At 39.4% G+C, this 18,233-nt stretch overlaps 1 protein-coding gene across 1 annotated transcript in view; it reads left to right on the top strand.

The window, feature by feature from the left end:
- Positions 1–18,233, top strand: part of LOC138838813 (cullin-5) — a 53,576-nt gene that overhangs the window by 20,276 nt on the left and 15,067 nt on the right. Inside the window, exons 4-11 of the mRNA XM_070038166.1 lie at positions 286–462; positions 3,363–3,504; positions 6,471–6,616; positions 6,699–6,779; positions 7,928–8,021; positions 10,773–10,903; positions 11,355–11,462; positions 17,994–18,058. Coding sequence (XP_069894267.1) covers positions 286–462; positions 3,363–3,504; positions 6,471–6,616; positions 6,699–6,779; positions 7,928–8,021; positions 10,773–10,903; positions 11,355–11,462; positions 17,994–18,058 — 944 coding nt within the window. The remainder of the gene's footprint in view (positions 1–285; positions 463–3,362; positions 3,505–6,470; positions 6,617–6,698; positions 6,780–7,927; positions 8,022–10,772; positions 10,904–11,354; positions 11,463–17,993; positions 18,059–18,233) is intronic.

Genomic DNA, 18,233 nt, shown 5'->3' with positions numbered 1-18,233 from the left:
TTCAAGATTTGTCTGTCATCAGTATTTTTTTGGGTAAATACTATTCCATTGTTTATCCGTTCATCAGTTGGTGGACAATTTAGATAGTTTCCACTTTTTAATCTGTTTTGACTAATACTGCTACCAGCATTTGTATACAAGATTTCCAGGAATACATATTTTAATTTCTCCTGGATAAAATGTGGTTGTGGTAAATGTGGTAAGTAAAGCTAAAATTGTGGTACATAATGTTTTATTTTTAAAAGCTCCTACATATATTTTACTTTGATACTTTTCTTTTTTCAGCGAGTACTGAGCCATCAAGATGACACAGCTTTGCTAAAGGCTTATATTGTTGAGTGGCGGAAATTCTTTACACAATGCGATATTTTACCAAAACCTTTTTGTCAACTAGAGATTACTTTGCTGGGCAAACAGAACAGCAACAAAAAATCGAATATGGAAGATAGCATTGTTCGAAAGGTAAGTCAATTTTCTCCCATAGTTTTTCTAATAATCCTTAGAAGGAATTATTTGAAGGCATTTCAAAGGTTTTTCTTTTCACTTCTTCCTGGGTGTTATTGAACATATTTGTCATTCTTCCTGGGGAGCTTCAGCTTCAGATTTACCTCCTTGAGTTTTTCTTTTTCCTTTTGACTTTACCTGTTTTCAGTATTTTGCTTCATTCCCTATTCCCTCTTTGTATATTTATCTTCCTGTAGGTTAAATGACTTTTTTCTGTCAAAAATTCTTTTACTATGTTGTCTTCATAAAACTTTGTGTTTAATTATGGTTACAGTGCTGTGAACTTCTTAATCTTTTGTTTCTCGTTTTTTGTTTTTTGTTTTTTTTTTTGGTCAGTCGTGGGGCTTGAACTCTGGGCTTGGGTGCTGTCTCTGTGCTCTTCAGCCCAAGGCAAGTGCTCTACTGCTTGAGCCACAGAACCACTTCCAGTTTTCTAGTGGTTTATTAGAGATAAGAGCCTCACGGACTTTTCTGCCTGGGCTGGCTTTGAACCGTGATCCTCAGATCTCAGCCTCTTTAGTAGCTAGGATTACAGGCGTGACCCACTGGCGCCCAGCTTTGTTTCTAGTTATTATAAACTCAATATGCATTTTGGTCATTTTCATAGTTTCTAATTAAAAGTTCATGCCAAAAACTGGTCATGATTCAATAGAAGGAATTCAGCCCTGAATGTGAAGGGGTCCCAGATTTCCTTTTCCACTCTGAATTATTCTTCAACCTTTTGAATATAATCTGATTTCTATGTATAGGTGGTGATGGAGATTGAACCCAGGTCCTCACACATACTGAGTGCATACTCTATTGCTTACATACTCAGTTATTACTAGAGATTGATAATATAAAGAATGGCCATTTGAATTTTAAATAACTTGCAGTTTGCTGTGGTGGTTGTAGTAACAAATTTAAGCATTACAATAGTGTGATCTGGGCATTGTTGACGCATCCCAGTCTTTTTCTTTTTTGCAAGGTCCTGTGGTTTGAACTCGGGGCTTGGGCACTGTCTCTTGAGTTTCTTTTGCTCAGGGCTAGCACTCTACCACTTGAGTCACAGTTCTACTTCCAGCCTTTTGATAATTTATTGGAGATAAGAATTTCATTGGGGGCTGGGAAGGTGGCTCAGTGGTAGAGCGCTTGCCTTGCATGCATGAGGCACGGGGTTCGATTCCTCAGCACCACATAAGCAGAAAAAGCTGGAAGTGGCACTTTGGCTCAAGGGGTAGAGCGCTAGCCTTGAGCTGAAGAGCTGAGGGACAGCACCCAGGCCCAGAATCAAGCCCCACAACTGACCAAAACAATAAAAGGATTTCATTGGTTTTCCTGCCCCGGCTGGCTTTGAACTGCAATCCTCAGATCTTAGTCTCCTGAGTAGTGAGGATTACAGGTGTGAGCCACCAGCACCCAGCAAGAAATGTTCTCTTTACCAGACTTAACTGTAACCCCTCTGTATATCATCTTTATAATAACAATTAAAACATTAAAAAAAATAAAGTTACCTGTATCCAAACTCTGAAGATTGAGTTACTGGGAAAAATACAGTAGTCTTAGGTATATAGTGATCAGTAGTAACTTGACCCTCGCTGTTATTGCTGCTGTTGTTATTGTATCTGATGTGTGAGACAAAGTTAGGAGCACTGACATGTCCTCACCGGCGTGCGCGTGCGTGTGTGTGTGTGTGTGTGTGTGTGTGTGTGTGTAATTTCTCTCATTTTGATGGACATCTATAAGGGAGATTTGCATTTATCATCATACACTAATTGTACAAGGAGGTTTCATATGGTATTTTTGTAGATATATATGCTGTACTTTGACCAAGTCCCCTCCCCTCATTGTGTTCCTTCCCTCTCTCATTTCCCTTTTCAAATAGCACTTAGTGGGCTGCATTCTGCTATCTTGATGTGTATTTATAACTTATTGCGATCTTACTTTCCTTACCCCTCTGCTAATTCCTTCCCCTAGACAATCCTCATGTTCATGTCCAATGTTCCTACAAAGTTTCTGCATTTTTAAGATGTCAGTACTGATAAGAACGTGAGGGTATTCTAAAGATACCAATATTTCTGAAATTTGACTTCAAACTATAGAAGTAACACTTTCCTTATATAATTGTATTTAATTTTTTTTTTTCTGGTCCTGGGGCTTGAACTCAAGGCCTGAGCACTGTCCCTGATCCTTTTTGTGCTCAAGGTGAGCACTCTACAACTTGGGCAAACCACAGCGCCAATTCTTTTCCTGAGTGTTATTGGAGTCTCATGGGGTCTTTTCTGCCTAAGCTGGCAATCCTCAGATCTCAGCCTCCTGAGTAGCTAGGATTACAGGTGTGAGCTACTGGTACCTGGCTGTATTTAATTTAATTTTTACAATACTAGAACTTTGTATCTTACTCTATTTTACACATAAGAAGGCAGGTGAGGGGCTGGGAAGGTGGCTCAGTGGTAGAGCACTTGCCTTGCATGCTCGAGGCCCTGGGTTTGATTGTTCAGCACCACATAGGAAAAAAAACGGAAGTGGCGCTGTGGCTCAAGTAGTAGAGTGCTAGCCTTGAGCTGAAGAGCTGAGGGACAGCACCCAGGCCCAGAGTTCAGGCTCCACTACCGGACACACACACACACACACAAAAAAGGCAGGTGAGTAAGTAACAGAACTGAGATTCAGGCTTACCTCAAACTCAGACTTGTGTCTGATTCTGAAATTCTTGTTTTTTACCCACGTTACATATACTATTTTGCTAAAGTAGTCAGATGAAAATTACAGCATGAGTATGGTGGAGTTGGTTTCTTTGGTACTAGAATTTGTGTGTGCATATTTGATAATTTGTATACTGATAATTGAAATAATACCCTATTTTCTTATCTTCCTAGCTTATGCTTGACACATGGAATGAGTCCATTTTTTCAAATATAAAAAATAGACTTCAAGATAGTGCAATGAAGCTGGTTCATGCTGAACGATTAGGAGAAGCTTTCGATTCTCAGCTGGTTATTGGAGTAAGAGAATCTTATGGTATGTTCTTACACCTACCCCCCTACTGGGGTTTGAACTCAGGGCCTTGTAGTTGCTTGGCTTGATTGATCAGCTGGCACTCTACAGCTTGATCCACACCTCCAGCCCAGCCGTTTGCTAGTTATTTTGGTGATGGAGCCTCACTGACTTTTCTGCTTGGCCTGGCTTAAAGTTGTAATCCTCTGGATCTCAGCCTCCTGAGTAGCCAGTTACATGTATTAGTATATAAAGTCACATCACATTTCTTGTGCTAAATGCTTTTTTATTGTAAGAATATACAGATGATAATTTTGCTTAAAGAAACCTATAAAAGGGGCTGGGAAGGTGGCTCAGTGGTAGAGCGCTTGCCTTGCATGCATGAGGCCCTGGGTTCGATTCCTCAGCACCCCATAAGCAAAAAGAAAAAAGCCAGATGTGGTGCTGTGGCTCAAGTGGTAGAGCGCTAGCCTTGTGCTGAAGAGCTGAGGGATAGCGCCCAGGCCCAGAGTTCAGGCCCCACGACCGGACCCCCCCCCAAAAAAAAAAAAAAAAAAAAAACCAAAACTATAAAAGTTGATATTCATGTGGTTTGTATTATTTCTTTGTATTATTTCTGCTAAAAAATTAATTTCAGTAAGCTAAACTTAAAAAATACAAATCAGTCCTTAGCTCATAAAAGGTAACTGGTTTTGTCTTTATGTTTTTGTGAAGTTCCTCACATGTATATGCTTTTTCTTTCTGACCATGATGTTTTCTTTTCTTTTTTTTTCCCAGTCCTGGGGCTTGAACTCAGGGCCTGGGTACTGTCTCTGAGCTTCCATTGCTTGAGCCACAGCGCCACTTCTGGCTTTTTCTGTGTATGTGTTACTGAGGAATTGAACCCAGGGCTTCATGCATGCTAGGCAAGCACTCTACCACTAAGCCACATTCCCAGCTGATGTTTTCATTTGTTCTTTCAGTCACATAGTGTGCTTTGACTTAGAATGTTCTTGCTCTTTGGTTTCTAATTTGCCCTAATCCTTTTTCCTCATGGAGGTCCTTTCTAATTTACCAACTAGGTTAGAGCCCATCACTTAGAGCTTTCTAGGACCTATGTTTCCCTGACACAGTCCTTTTGTGATAGGACCTTGCTTATACTGGCTCTTTACTGAACCAGAATGCCTGGTACAAAATTACTCTCAATATGCAATATGTGTTTATGGAATTAGTGATTAAGCCTTTTAAGTTTTCATTACTGCTGCTCCTAAAACTTACTCATATTATCCTTATTTCATCTGCTACAGTTTAGATGTCTATGAAGTCTATGTCTAAACATGTAAAACTGTTCGTACAGGAATTCTTTGGGGATCATTTAATGCATTTACTGTTCACAGACTGATAATACTGTTTTATTGTATCTTACTTTGTGGTAGTAGGAATTGAACCCAGCACCACATGCTTGCTAGGGAAGTGCACTAACAGTTCAGCTGCATCCCCAGTCCTTGATTGTTTTTTGTTTGTTTTTCTTTTGTTTTTGTTTTTTGTTTTTTTTTTTTTTTTTTTTTGCCGGTCGTGGGGCCTGAACTCTGGGCCTGGGCGCTGACCCTCAACTCTTCAGCTCAAGGCTAGCACTGTACCACTTGAGCCACAGCGCCACTTCCGGCTTTTTTTCTTTTTGCTTATGTGGTGCTGAGGAATCGAACCCAGGGCCTCATGCATGCAAGGCAAGCGCTCTATCACTGAGCCACCTTCCCAGCCCCACTTCTGGCTTTTTTCTTTTTGCTTATGTAGTGCTGAGGAATCGAACCCAGGGCCTCATGCATGCAAGGCGAGCACTCTACCACTGAGCCACCTTCCCAGCCCCTTTCTTTTGTTTTTGTTTCTTGATGGTACCGGGTTTGAATTCAGGTCCTCATGCTTGCTAGGAAGGCCATCTTATCCATTGAGCTACTCCATTAGCCCTTTTTTTCCCTGGCTTTTTGAGGTAGTGTTTTGTTCTATGCCTGAGCCAGCTTTAGCTTAAGTAACTAGTATTACAGACCTGAACTACTATGCTCAGCTTGGTATTCTTTCTGCTTAACTCTTTCATGCTAGGTCTTCCTAAATTCTGGCTACTTAGTTTGATATTTGAGGGTTTCCACAGCCATTCCTAATTTAGCATGCTACTTTATCTTCTATTAGCTTTATAATCACCTTAGACAACCTACTTATTGTAGTTTGTGTTCTGCTTCTGAATATGTACTTACCTGATTGTGTCTTTGCAAAATACTATACTGTAAGATTCAGTTTAAACCTCATCTGTGAATAGTTTCTTTTTTATTCTCTTTAACAAATATAACACATGAAGATATTTGATCATTTTTTAAAAATTCTTTTTTGTGAATAATTTCTTTTCATTTTGGTCATGGGGCTTGAACTTTGGGCCTGGGCCCTGTCCCCCAGCCCTTCATCTCAGGGCTAGTGCTTTACCATTTGAGCCACAGCACCACTTCTGGCTTTTTCTATTTATGTGGTGCTGAGGAATTGAACCCAGGGCCACATGCATGCAAGGCAAGCACTCTACCACTGAGCCACCTTCCCAGCCCTGTGAATAGTTTCTTAGTAGCCAGTGTCTTTCCTATCCAAAGCTAAAATATTGGTCTATTATAATACTATGTAGTATTATTATATATAACATATACTGTATAAATAGTATATATTATTATACTATAGTATAATATATAATGTGCATAATATATGTACATAATATATTATACATATATGTGTGTAATATATAATATATGTATAATATAAAATATATATAATATATATAACATATTATACTATATATAGTATTGTTACTTTACTCTTTTGGTGATATTTTTTCAAGATGATTTTGTTTTACATGTTTATGTGTTTTTGTGAGCATTGTCATCTTACTCATATTGGCTCCTTAAATTTGCTCATTTGTTGTACTCAAAATACTGATTGAGATCATAATGAAAAGTTTTTTTTTTTCTATTTTTCAGTTAACCTTTGTTCTAATCCTGAGGATAAACTTCAGATTTATAGGGATAATTTTGAGAAGGCATACTTGGACTCAACAGAGAGATTTTATAGAACACAAGCACCCTCATATTTACAACAAAATGGTGTACAGAATTATATGAAATATGTAAGTCAGAACGCAATACATTTGACAATTTGAGCTCTTTTCTTGATACTTTTAAAATGATTGCTACCTTGTTTCCGGGCAGGCAGATGCTAAATTAAAAGAAGAAGAAAAACGAGCATTGCGCTATTTAGAAACAAGACGAGAATGTAACTCTGTTGAAGCAGTAAGTCATCTTCTGTATTCCTTTTTATGAGAATTTTTCAAGTAATATAGCACAGGGATGGCAAATACATGACACTTACGACACTATCATCTTTCTCATGTCTGACCCACTTTCCTAATTATAGACCTTCCTCTATGAGCAGAAACACAGTTCTAAAGGTACCTAACTCAGAATATATTGTCCTTCAGAACTGGTATGTAAAATAAAATCTTTTCCATCTCTGCTCTAAATTCTGTTATACTTAATGAATATTTAATTTTTCATCATTTTCATAATCAAAGATAATAGCTATGCTAGACATTTTCTTTTACAAAACGAGGAGTTCATTTGGGTGTGCTTAAGGAAGAAATAAGAATCAAAGTATGCTTTTTACTTAGTAGGTATGTATTTAAGCAGGGAAGAAATACAAAAGAGGATTGAAGTGATCTGTACTTGGGAACTGACCTTCTTGGTAGGATGGACCAATTTGTGATGAAGATAGACCTCTACCAATCTTCCTGTTTTCCTTTTTGCCTAGTTAAAAGTTTCCTCAAGAATTTTTCAGTACACAGACATGTGTGAAATGGCTTGTTAATGAATGTTCATTCTTAAAGGAATTATAATCCTAATTCTAAAACAGATTCCCTCCAAATAAGGGTTAACAGGTTCATTTGTTCTTTTTTGCTTTTATATATATAATTTTTTCTCCTTCCTTTGGGGCTTTTTTTTTTGGCCATTCTGGGGCTTGAATTCAGGGCTTGGGAACTGTCCCGGAGCTTCTTTTGCTCAAGGCTAGCACTCTACCACTTGAGCCACAGCTCCACTTCCCGCTTTTTCTGTTCATGTGGTACTGTGGTATCGAACCCAAGGCTTCATGCATGCTAGGCAAGCACTCTACCACTAAGCCACCTTCCCAGTCCTCCTTTGGGGTTTTTTGTTAAAATTATTACAGTAAACTTACGTTCTATAGCTTTTCCCTTAGGAAGAACTATACATTAGTAAACTAGTGTAGATTATGCACTTACTATCAGCAGTTCTGTAGTCAAGGTAAGCTAAATCTTCTTGTGAACACATTTTTCTGTGGAACAGTATGGTTTCCTTTTGTGATGGTAATAGATTTGTGCTATAAAGTTTGGTATTAGCCTCAACTAACATTTGCTCTATTTCAGCTCATGGAATGCTGTGTAAATGCCCTGGTGACATCATTTAAAGAGACTATCTTAGCAGAATGCCAAGGCATGATCAAACGAAATGAAACTGAAAGTAGGTAAAACATAATGTAAAACATAAAACATTATATATCATAATCTAAGCTGGATGCAGATGATTCATGCCTGTAATCCTAGCTACTCAGGAGTCTGAGATCTGAGAATTGTTGTTCAAAGCCAGACTGGGCAGGAAAGTCTATAATACTCTTATCTGTAGTTATCTCCAATTAACTTCCAAAAAGTTGATAGTGGGCTGTGACTCTAGTGGTAGAGTGGTAGCCTTAAGCAATAAAAAGCTCAGAGACAGTGCATAGGCCCTGAGTTCAAACCTCCGGACTGACCGAAAACAAATAAAAAGATACTATAATCTTTTAGGAAATTATCTTTGAATCAGATCACTTGATAAAATTTTGTCAGATTGTTCTTTTAAACTTATGTATATTTACTACAGTGAGTTATGTGTGATTAAAGAAAATGATGAAATATTTTAACACCAGAACTACTGCTAAAAAGTTTCCATACTTAAGTCATAAACATTTTCCTCTGTTAAGTATCAGTGTGTGTGTGTGTGTGTGTGTGTGTGTGTGTGTGTGTGTGTGTGTGTGTGTGTGTGTGTGTGTGTATGCATGTGTGTACAATTTCTGCTTTTTTTCTTAAAGGCAGAACTTTCCATTGAAAGTTGTAAACATATAGTTTAGGGTAAAGGTATTTGACTTGCATAGGACCTTGTGGCTACTCTTTTTAGCAAATAATAAAACACTCCATGATAATATATTTTGTCCCTTTTCCTCCCCCAGAATTTAAATGTTTTCCTAATAAAGGTATGTTTTGGAAAGTAGCAGTTATATTAAAAAAAGGAAAAAATGTATTAATTTCCCTAATATTCTGAGAAAATAATTTTTAACATTTTGATGTATTCTCCAGATTATTGTGTCTAACTGCAGGGTCTAGTATTAATACCTGGTTGCAATTAAAATACACATTTTAGCTTGTAAATTCATAGTCTCTTTAGCAGCAGTTATATAGTTCAAAGCAAATTACTTATTGCTGTAACTGAAATATTTGGATTTTTATATGCCAACCTTAGTAGTTAAGTCTGATCCATGTAAGGTTTCCTACAAAAGTATACAGTGATACTAATACTGTGTGGTATTCTTTTGTGATGATCAATTAAATAATGTGAAAAAGTGTTTTAGAAATGGAAAATCGTTTATGGATATAATTTTATGTTAGCTTTAGTAAAGTTTCTCATATAATTATTGCTCATATTTTTTTAACCTTTTCATGAATATTGCAACTTTATGAAGTATACCAGTCTTGTGGGTAAACTTTTGTATTCTATGTTTGAGACAGGGTCCGGCCACATAGTGTAGGCTAGCCTGTGTTGGCCTGAAACTCAAAATTGTGCTGTCTCAGTCTCCTGAGTGTTGTGACTGTAGGTGTGCACTACCACTCCCCAGTACTTTTTTTGCCAGTCTTGGAGCTTGAACTCTAGGCCTGGGCATTGTCCTTGAGCTGCTTTTGCTCAAGGCTAGCACTCTGCTAATTGAGCCACAGCACCACTTTTGGGTTTTTCTGTCTATGTGGTACTGAGAAATCGAACCCAGGGCTTCATGCATGCTAGGTAAGCACTCTACCACTAAGACACATTCCCAGCCCCTGTAATACTTTTTATATTAAAAAATACTGATTTTGCCAGGTGCTGTTGACTCAAGTCTGTAATCCTAGCTACTCAGGAGGCTGAGATATGATTGTGGTTCAAAGCTAGCCTGAGCAGGGACATTTGTGAGACTCTTATCTCCAGTTAACCATCAGAAAACTGGAAATGGTACTGTGGCTCAAGTGGTAGAGTGCTTGCCTTGAGCTGAAGAGCTCAGAGGATAGTGCCCAGGTCCAGAGTTTAAGACCCGTGACCAGCAAAAAAAAAAAAAAATCATTCCATCTGTGTCAGTGGCTCATGCCTGTAATCTTAGCTACTTAGGAGGCTGAGATCTGAGGATCACAGTTCAAAGCTAGCCAGGGCAAGAAAGTCTGTGAGGCTCTTACCTCCAGTTAGCTACCAAAATACCAGAAGTGATGTGTGGCTCCAAGTTTTAGAGCACTAGCCTTGAGCAGAAAAGCTCAGGGACAGCACCTAGGCTCTGAGTTCAAGCCCCATGACTAACATCCTCCCCCCCCAAAAATCCCAAAAAAACAAAAAAATCCAACTGAGCAGGTTAAGAACTTCTTAACTGTAGTAGCTTCTAAACTAATTGTACCAACAGAAAAGTATTTTCTTTTTCAATTTAAACTTCATCTGTGAATAGTTTCTTTTTAATTCTCTTTAACAAATATAATACATGAAGATATTTGGTCATTTTTTAAAATTCTTTTTTTTTAATAGTTTCTTTCTTTCTTTCTTTCTTTCTTTCTTTCTTTCTTTCTTTCTTTCTTTCTTTCTTTCTTTCTTTCTTTCTTTCTTTTTCTTTTTTTTTTTTTTTTTTGGTCATGGGGCCTGAACTCTGGGCCTGGGCACTGTCCCTCAGCTCATCAGCTCAAGGCTAGCTCTCTACCACTTGAGCCATAATGCCACTTCCGCCTTTTTCTGCTTATGTGGTGTTGAGGAATCAAACCCAGGGCCTTGTGCATGCAAGGCAAGCGCTCTACCATTGAGCCAACTTCCCAGCCCCCAGAATAATATTAATATTACAAATCTCCATCTAATGTTTCTTTAAATTCTTACTGCCATAGACATTTTGTGGTATAAATCAGAGAAAATTTATTCTAGTGAGTAAAATGATGATGTGAGTATGTTCTGTCCTTTCAGAGTTACATTTGATGTTTTCCTTGATGGACAAAGTTCTGAATGGGATAGAGCCAATGTTGAAAGACTTGGAGGAACATATCATTAGTGCTGGCCTGGCAGATATGGTAGCAGCTGCTGAAACTATTACTACTGTAAGTTTTTTTCCTGGTCCTTTTTTTTTTTTTTTTTTTTTTTTTAAATTCTGTCCCTGAGCCTTGTTGCTCAAGGCTAGCACTCTACCACTGGAGCTACAGCTCTACTTCCATCCAGCCTTTTAGTGGTTACCTGGAGGTAATAAGAGGCTCAGGGATTTTTCTTCCCAGGCTGGTTTTGAACTGTGATCCTAAGATCTTAGCCTCCTAAAATTACAGGTGTGAGCCACTGGTGCCCAGCTCTAGGTTATTTTTTTCAAATGAAAGGTTATTTATTTAAAATGGTAATTTAGTCAGCAAAATAAGAATGTTGAAATACCTTTTGATTTTATTTTTAAGAAAATTTTCTCCAATTTTCAAATTGTAGTTCATTAAAATTATATTTTTTCTTTAATTTTATTATTGTTTTCTTTGTAAAACTAAATTGAATATAAAATACATTTTTTTTCAGGACTCTGAGAAATATGTTGAGCAGTTACTTACATTATTTAATAGATTTAGTAAACTTGTCAAAGAAGCTTTTCAAGATGATCCACGATTTCTCACTGCCAGAGATAAGGTAAAGATTTCTGTATGTTAACATTTTGTCATGTGTAAATTATAATTTACTTTTAACAAGTTTGTATCATTATGCCATTAAATTACAAACTACAATTGGCAACTTAATTTTTCCTGAGTGGACATCTACTGTTTTCATTATTTGGTTTGGCATATGTTTTTGTAAGCATTGGAGGTAGCCTCCTCGAATAGAATTTAGCTAGAAAGTTGTTCTTGTCTTCATTTTTTAAAAAATGTTCTCCTATTTCTGAATATTACCAACAATTGGGTTCATAACTCTTTTAAGACGTAGCTCAAAGTATATTTCCCTGAAACTTAGATTCTGCCTCCTACCACACCTCCTCCCCAGTCAAGTTGATTTCTCTACTCTTTCCTATCAACTCCTGGGCTCCCATGAGAGTTGATTTCAAATTTCTATTTGCTTTGCCAGGAAGCTTGTGCAAAATATATTATTTGTTTATATCTTCAGTAAATAGGATGAAGATAACTAAACATCAAGTTGTCCTTTAAGTGTTAGCTTTTTGTTTTCCCCTTCTCACTTTTTTTTTAATTGATCAGTTATGGTGCTTGGACTCTGAGCCTGGGCACTGTGCTTCAGCTCTTTAGTTCAAGGCAAGTGCTCTACCACTTGAGCCACTTCTGGTTTTCTGGTGGTTTATTGGAGGTAAGAGTCTTAGGGACTTTCCTGCCTGGGTTGGCTTTGAACCACCATCCTCAGACCTCAGCCTCCTGAGTAGCTAGGATTACTCAAGTAACTTTTTTTTTTTTGCCAGTTCTGGGGCTTGAACTCAGGGCCTGGGCACTGTTCTTGAGCTGCTTTTGCTCAAGGCTAATAGTCTAGCTCTACCACTTGAGCCACAATGCCACTTCTAGCATTTTTAGTTTATGTGGTACTGAGGAATTAAACCCAGGGCCACATGCATGCAAGGCAAGCACTCTACCACTGATCCACCTTCTCAGCCCCTCAAGTAATTTTTTGTGTGTGTATGCATTGGTCCTGGAGCTTGAACTCAGGGCTTGGATGCTGTCCCTGAGCTTCTTTTGCTCAAGACTATCACTCTACCACTTGAGCCATAGCTCTGCTTCTGGCTTTTGTGATGTTTAATTTTGGTATAAGAATCTCACAGTCTTTCCTTCCCTGGGCTGGCTTGGAACCACGAACCTCAGACCTCAGACTCTTAAATAGCTATGATTATAGGCATGAGCCATTGATGAGCCTGACTTTAGTTAAACTCTTTTACATCACAGGATTTTTGCTTTTGACTTTAAAAGTACAATTACTTTTCCATCAGACATTTTCCCTTAATTCTTTTTTGTGTACTTAATTATATAAGTAGGGAAATAATGGAATATGGAAGTGGTGGGATGATTTGAAGTCAAATTGAGTAGTCTGCTGAGGCTTCTGAAGGGACATTTGACCAAGTCAATAGAGAAAGTCACATGGCTATTTGAGGGAGGAGTGTCATCCAGATGCAGACAAATCTCTGTCCTTTTCCAGGAATAGCAGAAGAGGTCACTGTGGCTAGAATATTGAGAAGCCAGCTCAGGAACCATGCTAATGAATTGGTTTTACTCTTAGTTCGATGGGAAGCTATTGGAATCTTTTAAACAGTAGTAGGACTTGACTTTCATTTTAATTATACTATTGCAAAAAAAAAAAAAAAAAAAAGACTGGAAGCTGGTGATGCAGATCAATAATCCTAGACGTCAGAGTCAGAACCAGAGGCAAGAGGATTGCTAGTCCCAAGCTAGCTTGAGCTACACAGCAAGAAATTGTCTTTAAAGAAAAAAACAATAAGTTGATGTTAGGGAAATGAACCCTAAGATATGTATTCAAATGGTTTTTTCTTTCATGCGATTGTTTCTGACATATTTATAAGATTATTTCTTTGTTGCTTTGTATGTCCCTTCCCCACAATATAACTCCTGCTTTCACTGTATTTGATGTAGGTATAATTTGTGGAGGAGAAGGGAAAAAACAAATGGTTTAAATAGGGATACAGGTGGACCCATTGCAACAATGAGATGTACAAGTCATTATGTTGAAAACGAACTTTACAACTTTGTTGGGGGGGGAGGGGGGAGAGGAAGAGGATTGGGTGGGGGGCGAGAGGGAGGATGGGAAGGGGAAACAAAGGAGGAGGCTACAATGCTTGATTAAAAAATGTACTCATTATCTTACCCATGTAATTGTAACCCCTCTGTATAGTATTTTCACAATTTAAAGAAAAAAAAGAAACAGAACTGGAGGGAGTCAAGAGAAAAGCAAGAAAACAGAGTAAGAATACATTTAAATTAGTAAAGTAATTACTGACTTCTCTCAGAGTGATGTTTCATGGAAGAGGTTGTCAGAAGTATTTTCTTTTGGAACCACAATCCTCAGATCTCCGCTTTTTCTCTCACCTTTTTTTTTTTTTTGGTTGGTTGTGGGGCTTGAACTCTGGGCCTGGGCTCTGTCCCTCAACTCTTTAGCTCAAGGCTAGTGTTCTACCACTTGAGCCACAGTGCCACTTCCGGTTTTGTGAGTGGTTTATTGGAGATGAGAGTCTCAAATACTTTCCTTCCCGGGCTGGCTTTGAACCGCTATCTTCAGATCTCACCTTCCTGAATAGCTAGGATTACAGACGTGAGCCACCGTGCCCGCTCACTTTTTTTTTTGTTGTTGTTGGCCTGAACTCTGGGCTTGAGCGCTATCCCTCAGCTCTTCAGCTCAAGGCTAGCGTTCTACCACTTGAAACACAGCACCACTTCTGGCCTTTTCTGCTTATGTGGTGCTGAGGAATTGAACCCAGGGCCTCATGCATGCAAGGCAAGTGCTCTACCACTGAGCCACCTTCTCAGCCCCTCACTTTTTTTTTTTTTATATGAATAGTTTACTTGGGAAATTCAAGTAACACAGTTTGTGAAGATGGGGGAGGAAGAAAATTAAAGGAGAAGATTGTAGGTAATACCAGTTGTAGTATTATTTCAACAGTGAGTTTTAATCTGCAAAGAAATTTTTTAAAACTGTTCAAAGTTTCCCCATCTCAAGCCAGGCTCTGGTGGTTCATGCCTATAATCTTAGCAACTCAGGCAGCTAAGATCTGAGAATTGTTGTTTGAAGCTGGCCCTTGTAGGAAAAAAACCTGGGAGATTTCTTAGCTCCCATTAATTTCCAAATAAAGCCAGAAGTGGGAGCTGTGGCCCATATGAGCAAAAAAGCTCAGAGACAGTGCTCAGACCCTGAACTGGCATCAAAAAATAAAAAAACCCCAGGTGCTTGTGTTTATAATCCTATAATCTTAGCTACTCAGGAAGCTGAGATCTGAGGATTGAGGTTCAAAGCCAGGCTGGGCATGAAAGTCTGTGAGACTCTTAATCTCTAACCACCAGAAAACTAGAAGTTGCACTGTGACTCAAGTGGTAGAGCATTCGCCTTGAGCTGAAGAGCTAAGGAACAGTGCCTAGGCCCGGAGTTCCAAGCTCCACAACTGACCGTCCCCTATCCCCCCAAAAAAATTCCCTACCCAGGAATTGTTCGTTCCTGGACTTTTTTTTTTTTTTGTTGTTCCTGGACATTTTTAGTGGAGTGCATAGGCAGTAACAGATTTCCATAATTTTATATTCCAGTCTGGATACTGACAGAAGTCTACAGATTTGGAAGAGGCTTGGCAACATTTGTTAAATTAGTCCTGTAGTTTGGCAATTGAAAGATGTTTTGGCTGACCCCTTTCCCCAGCTCATAAATTCTGTCTTTGTCATTCCTGAACTAATGGTTGCCATGCCACTGCCATCTTACTCAGGTTCTCAAAATTAATGTCCTGGTGTTTTGGGGTTTTTTTTCTAGTTGCATATTTAGATACGAACCATGACATGATAAGATACATGTACATGTGCATACACAGAACAAAAAGGTTACTCTAAAGGAAATTATTTTAGAATTACTTAGGGAAGGAAGAAAAAGAAAAGGAGACAACATGCAAGACTTGAAGTCTGTTTCATATGTGTACTGTGCTGGTTAAGACTTGGAGAAACAAGCTTTGGGGAGAGAGCTGCAGAGAAATCACAAACTCAGTTTTGAGCAGATTGACTTTGAAATGTGTGTTGATAATCCAAGTGGTAATGTTGAGTGTGAGTTTGAGAGAATGGTGCTTTTGCATATGGATGTTTTTAAAAGCACTGACGTTGCTTGTGATTACCAATCATATGTGAAGATGAAGAAGAGAAAACAGCTGGGCGCTGGTGGCTCACTCCTGTAATCCTAGCTACTCAGGAGGCTGAGATCTGAGGATCGCAGTTCAAAGCCAGCCCGGGCAGGAAAGTTCCTGAGACTCTTTTTGTTTGTGTTTTTGGTCGGTTGTGGGGCTTGAACTCTGGGCTTGGCGCTTTCCCTGTGCTCTTCTGATTGAGCCACAGCGCCACTTATGGTTTTCTAGTGGTTTATTGGATAAGAGTCTCACGGACTTTCCTGCTCAGTCTGGCTTTGGACTTTCCTGCTCAGTCTGGCTTTGAACCGTGATCCTCAGATCTCAGCCTCTTGAGTAGCTAGGATTACAGGCATGAGTCACCAGTGCCCAGCTTCCTGAGCTTCTTTTGCTCAAGGCTAGTAGTTTACCACTTGAGCCACAGTGCCACTTTCACATTTTTCTGCTTATGTGGTGCTGAGGAATTGAACCCAGGGCTTCATGCATGCTAGTCAAGCACGCTACCACTAAGCCACATTCCCAGCCCTAGCCTAAGGTATTGTTATGTTTAGTTCTTTCAAAAATGAAGAAGTGGGCTGGGAAGGTGGCTCAGTGGTAGAGCGATTGCCTTGCATTCATGAGGCCGTGGGTTCGATTGTTCAGCACCACATAAGCAGAAGAAAAAAAAGCCGGAAGTGGCGCTGTGGCTCAAGTGGTAGAGTGCTAGCCTTGAGCTGAAGAGCTGAGGGTCAGCACCCAGGCCCAGAGTTCAGGACCCATGACCGGACACCCGCCTCCCCAAAAAGTTTAAAAAAATGAAGAAGTATTTTTAAAAGTATATTCTGGAGGTAGTGCGGTGGCTCAAGAGGTAGAATGATCGCCTTGAGCTAAAGAGTTAGGGATAGGAGCTGGGAAGGTGGCTCAGTGGTAGAGCACTTGCCTTGCATGCCTGAGGCCCTGGGTTCGATTCCTCAGCACCACATAAGCAAAAAGAAAAAAGCCAGAAGTGGGGCTGGGAAGTTGGCTCAGTGGTAGAACGCTTGCCTTGCATGCCTGAGGCCCTGGGTTCGATTCCCAACACCACATAAGCAAAAAGAAAAAAGCCGGAAGTGGCGCTGTGGCTCAAGTGGTAGAGCGCTAGCTTTGAGCTGAAGAGCTGAAGGACAGTGCCCAGGCCCAGAGTTCAGGCCCCACGACCGGACAAAAAATAAAATAAAAAAAAAGAAGAAGAAAAAAGCCAGAAGTGGGGCTGGGAAGGTGGCTCAGTGGTAGAGCGCTTGCCTTGAGCTGAAGAGTTGAGGGACAGAGCCCAGGCCCAGAGTTCAGGCCCCAGGACCGGATTCCTCCACCCCCCCCCCCCCAAAAAAAAAAAGAAGAAATGATTACTTCCCTCAGTAAAACAGGAAGCCATAGCTTTTTTTTGGATCAGGGGTCTTGAACTCTGGGTGTTGTCCCTCAGCTCTTCAGCTCAAGCCTGGTGCTCTACCACTTGAGCCATAGCACCACTTTAGGTTTTCTGGTGGTTATTGGAGATAACAGTCTCATGGGCTTTTCTGCCCAGGCTGGCTTTGAACCATGATCCTCAGATCTCAGCCTCCTGAGTAGCTAGGATTACAAGTCTGAGCCATCAGCACCGAGCAGTTTTTTTTGGGGGGGGGCGGTGGGGGTGTACATAGGGAATATTGGAAGTTTGAAGAAAAGTTGTTTAGGAGAATAGGAAACTGCACAAGAGAAAATGGGTGTGGGTGTCAGGCAGCATGCAGTCCCTTACTTGAGATTAGTAATGGTTAACATGGCAAAGAATATGCATTATAGTATGTTATATTATAGTATGAAAAAGGCTTCTGTTAGGCCAGATGTGTCATTGAAAATACACACTGGCAGACAGGTGCCGGTGGCTCAAAAAGAAACTAGAAGCTGAGTACCAGTGTCTTAAGCCTGTAATCCTAGCTACTCAGGAGGCTGAAATTTAGAGAATCACAGTTTGAAGCCAGCCCGGGCAGAAAAGTCTGAGAGACTCACATCTCAAAAACAACCCATTAGAAAGCAGGGCCTAGAGCGCATGGCCCAAGTAAGAGTCAGCAGAGCAAGCCAAGTGAAGTCCAAAGTCCTGAGTTAAAACTCTAGTATTGACACATAAGGGTGCAGAGGAGGCTTAGTAATAAATAAAGTACGTGCTTTGGACATACATAAAGTACATACATTGGACATTCAAGTCAATCCCTAGTACCATGTGAAAGGAAAATAACAAACAAACATAACCACTTGATTCATATTTTTATGTAGTTTTGAAAGTCTTCACAACTTGTCAGCATATTTTAAGTATTTAAGTATAGCAATTATATTCCATTTCAAATTATTTTTTACAGGCTTATAAAGCAGTTGTTAATGATGCTACCATATTTAAACTTGAACTACCATTGAAGCAGAAAGGGTAAGTTTCGTAAAACCATATGTTAAAAATAACTGTGAGGGTCTGTAGTACTTGTTACTGGGTCTGCAAGGTTCTCTATTTCCCTGTAAGGTTTGGTTCTTTGTTTTATTTTGTGAGACAGGTTCTTGTGACATATCTTAGGCTGATCCCAAACATTTTTTTTGGGTGGGGTCCA

The sequence above is a fragment of the Dipodomys merriami genome, unplaced genomic scaffold (assembly GCF_024711535.1).
Source record: "Dipodomys merriami isolate MVZ:Mamm:240054 unplaced genomic scaffold, mDipMer1.0.p SCAF_29, whole genome shotgun sequence".
Classification (NCBI taxonomy): Eukaryota; Metazoa; Chordata; class Mammalia; order Rodentia; family Heteromyidae; genus Dipodomys; species Dipodomys merriami.
The sequence above is the reverse complement of the archived record's forward strand: the minus strand, read 5'-3'. Positions and strand labels throughout refer to the sequence as shown.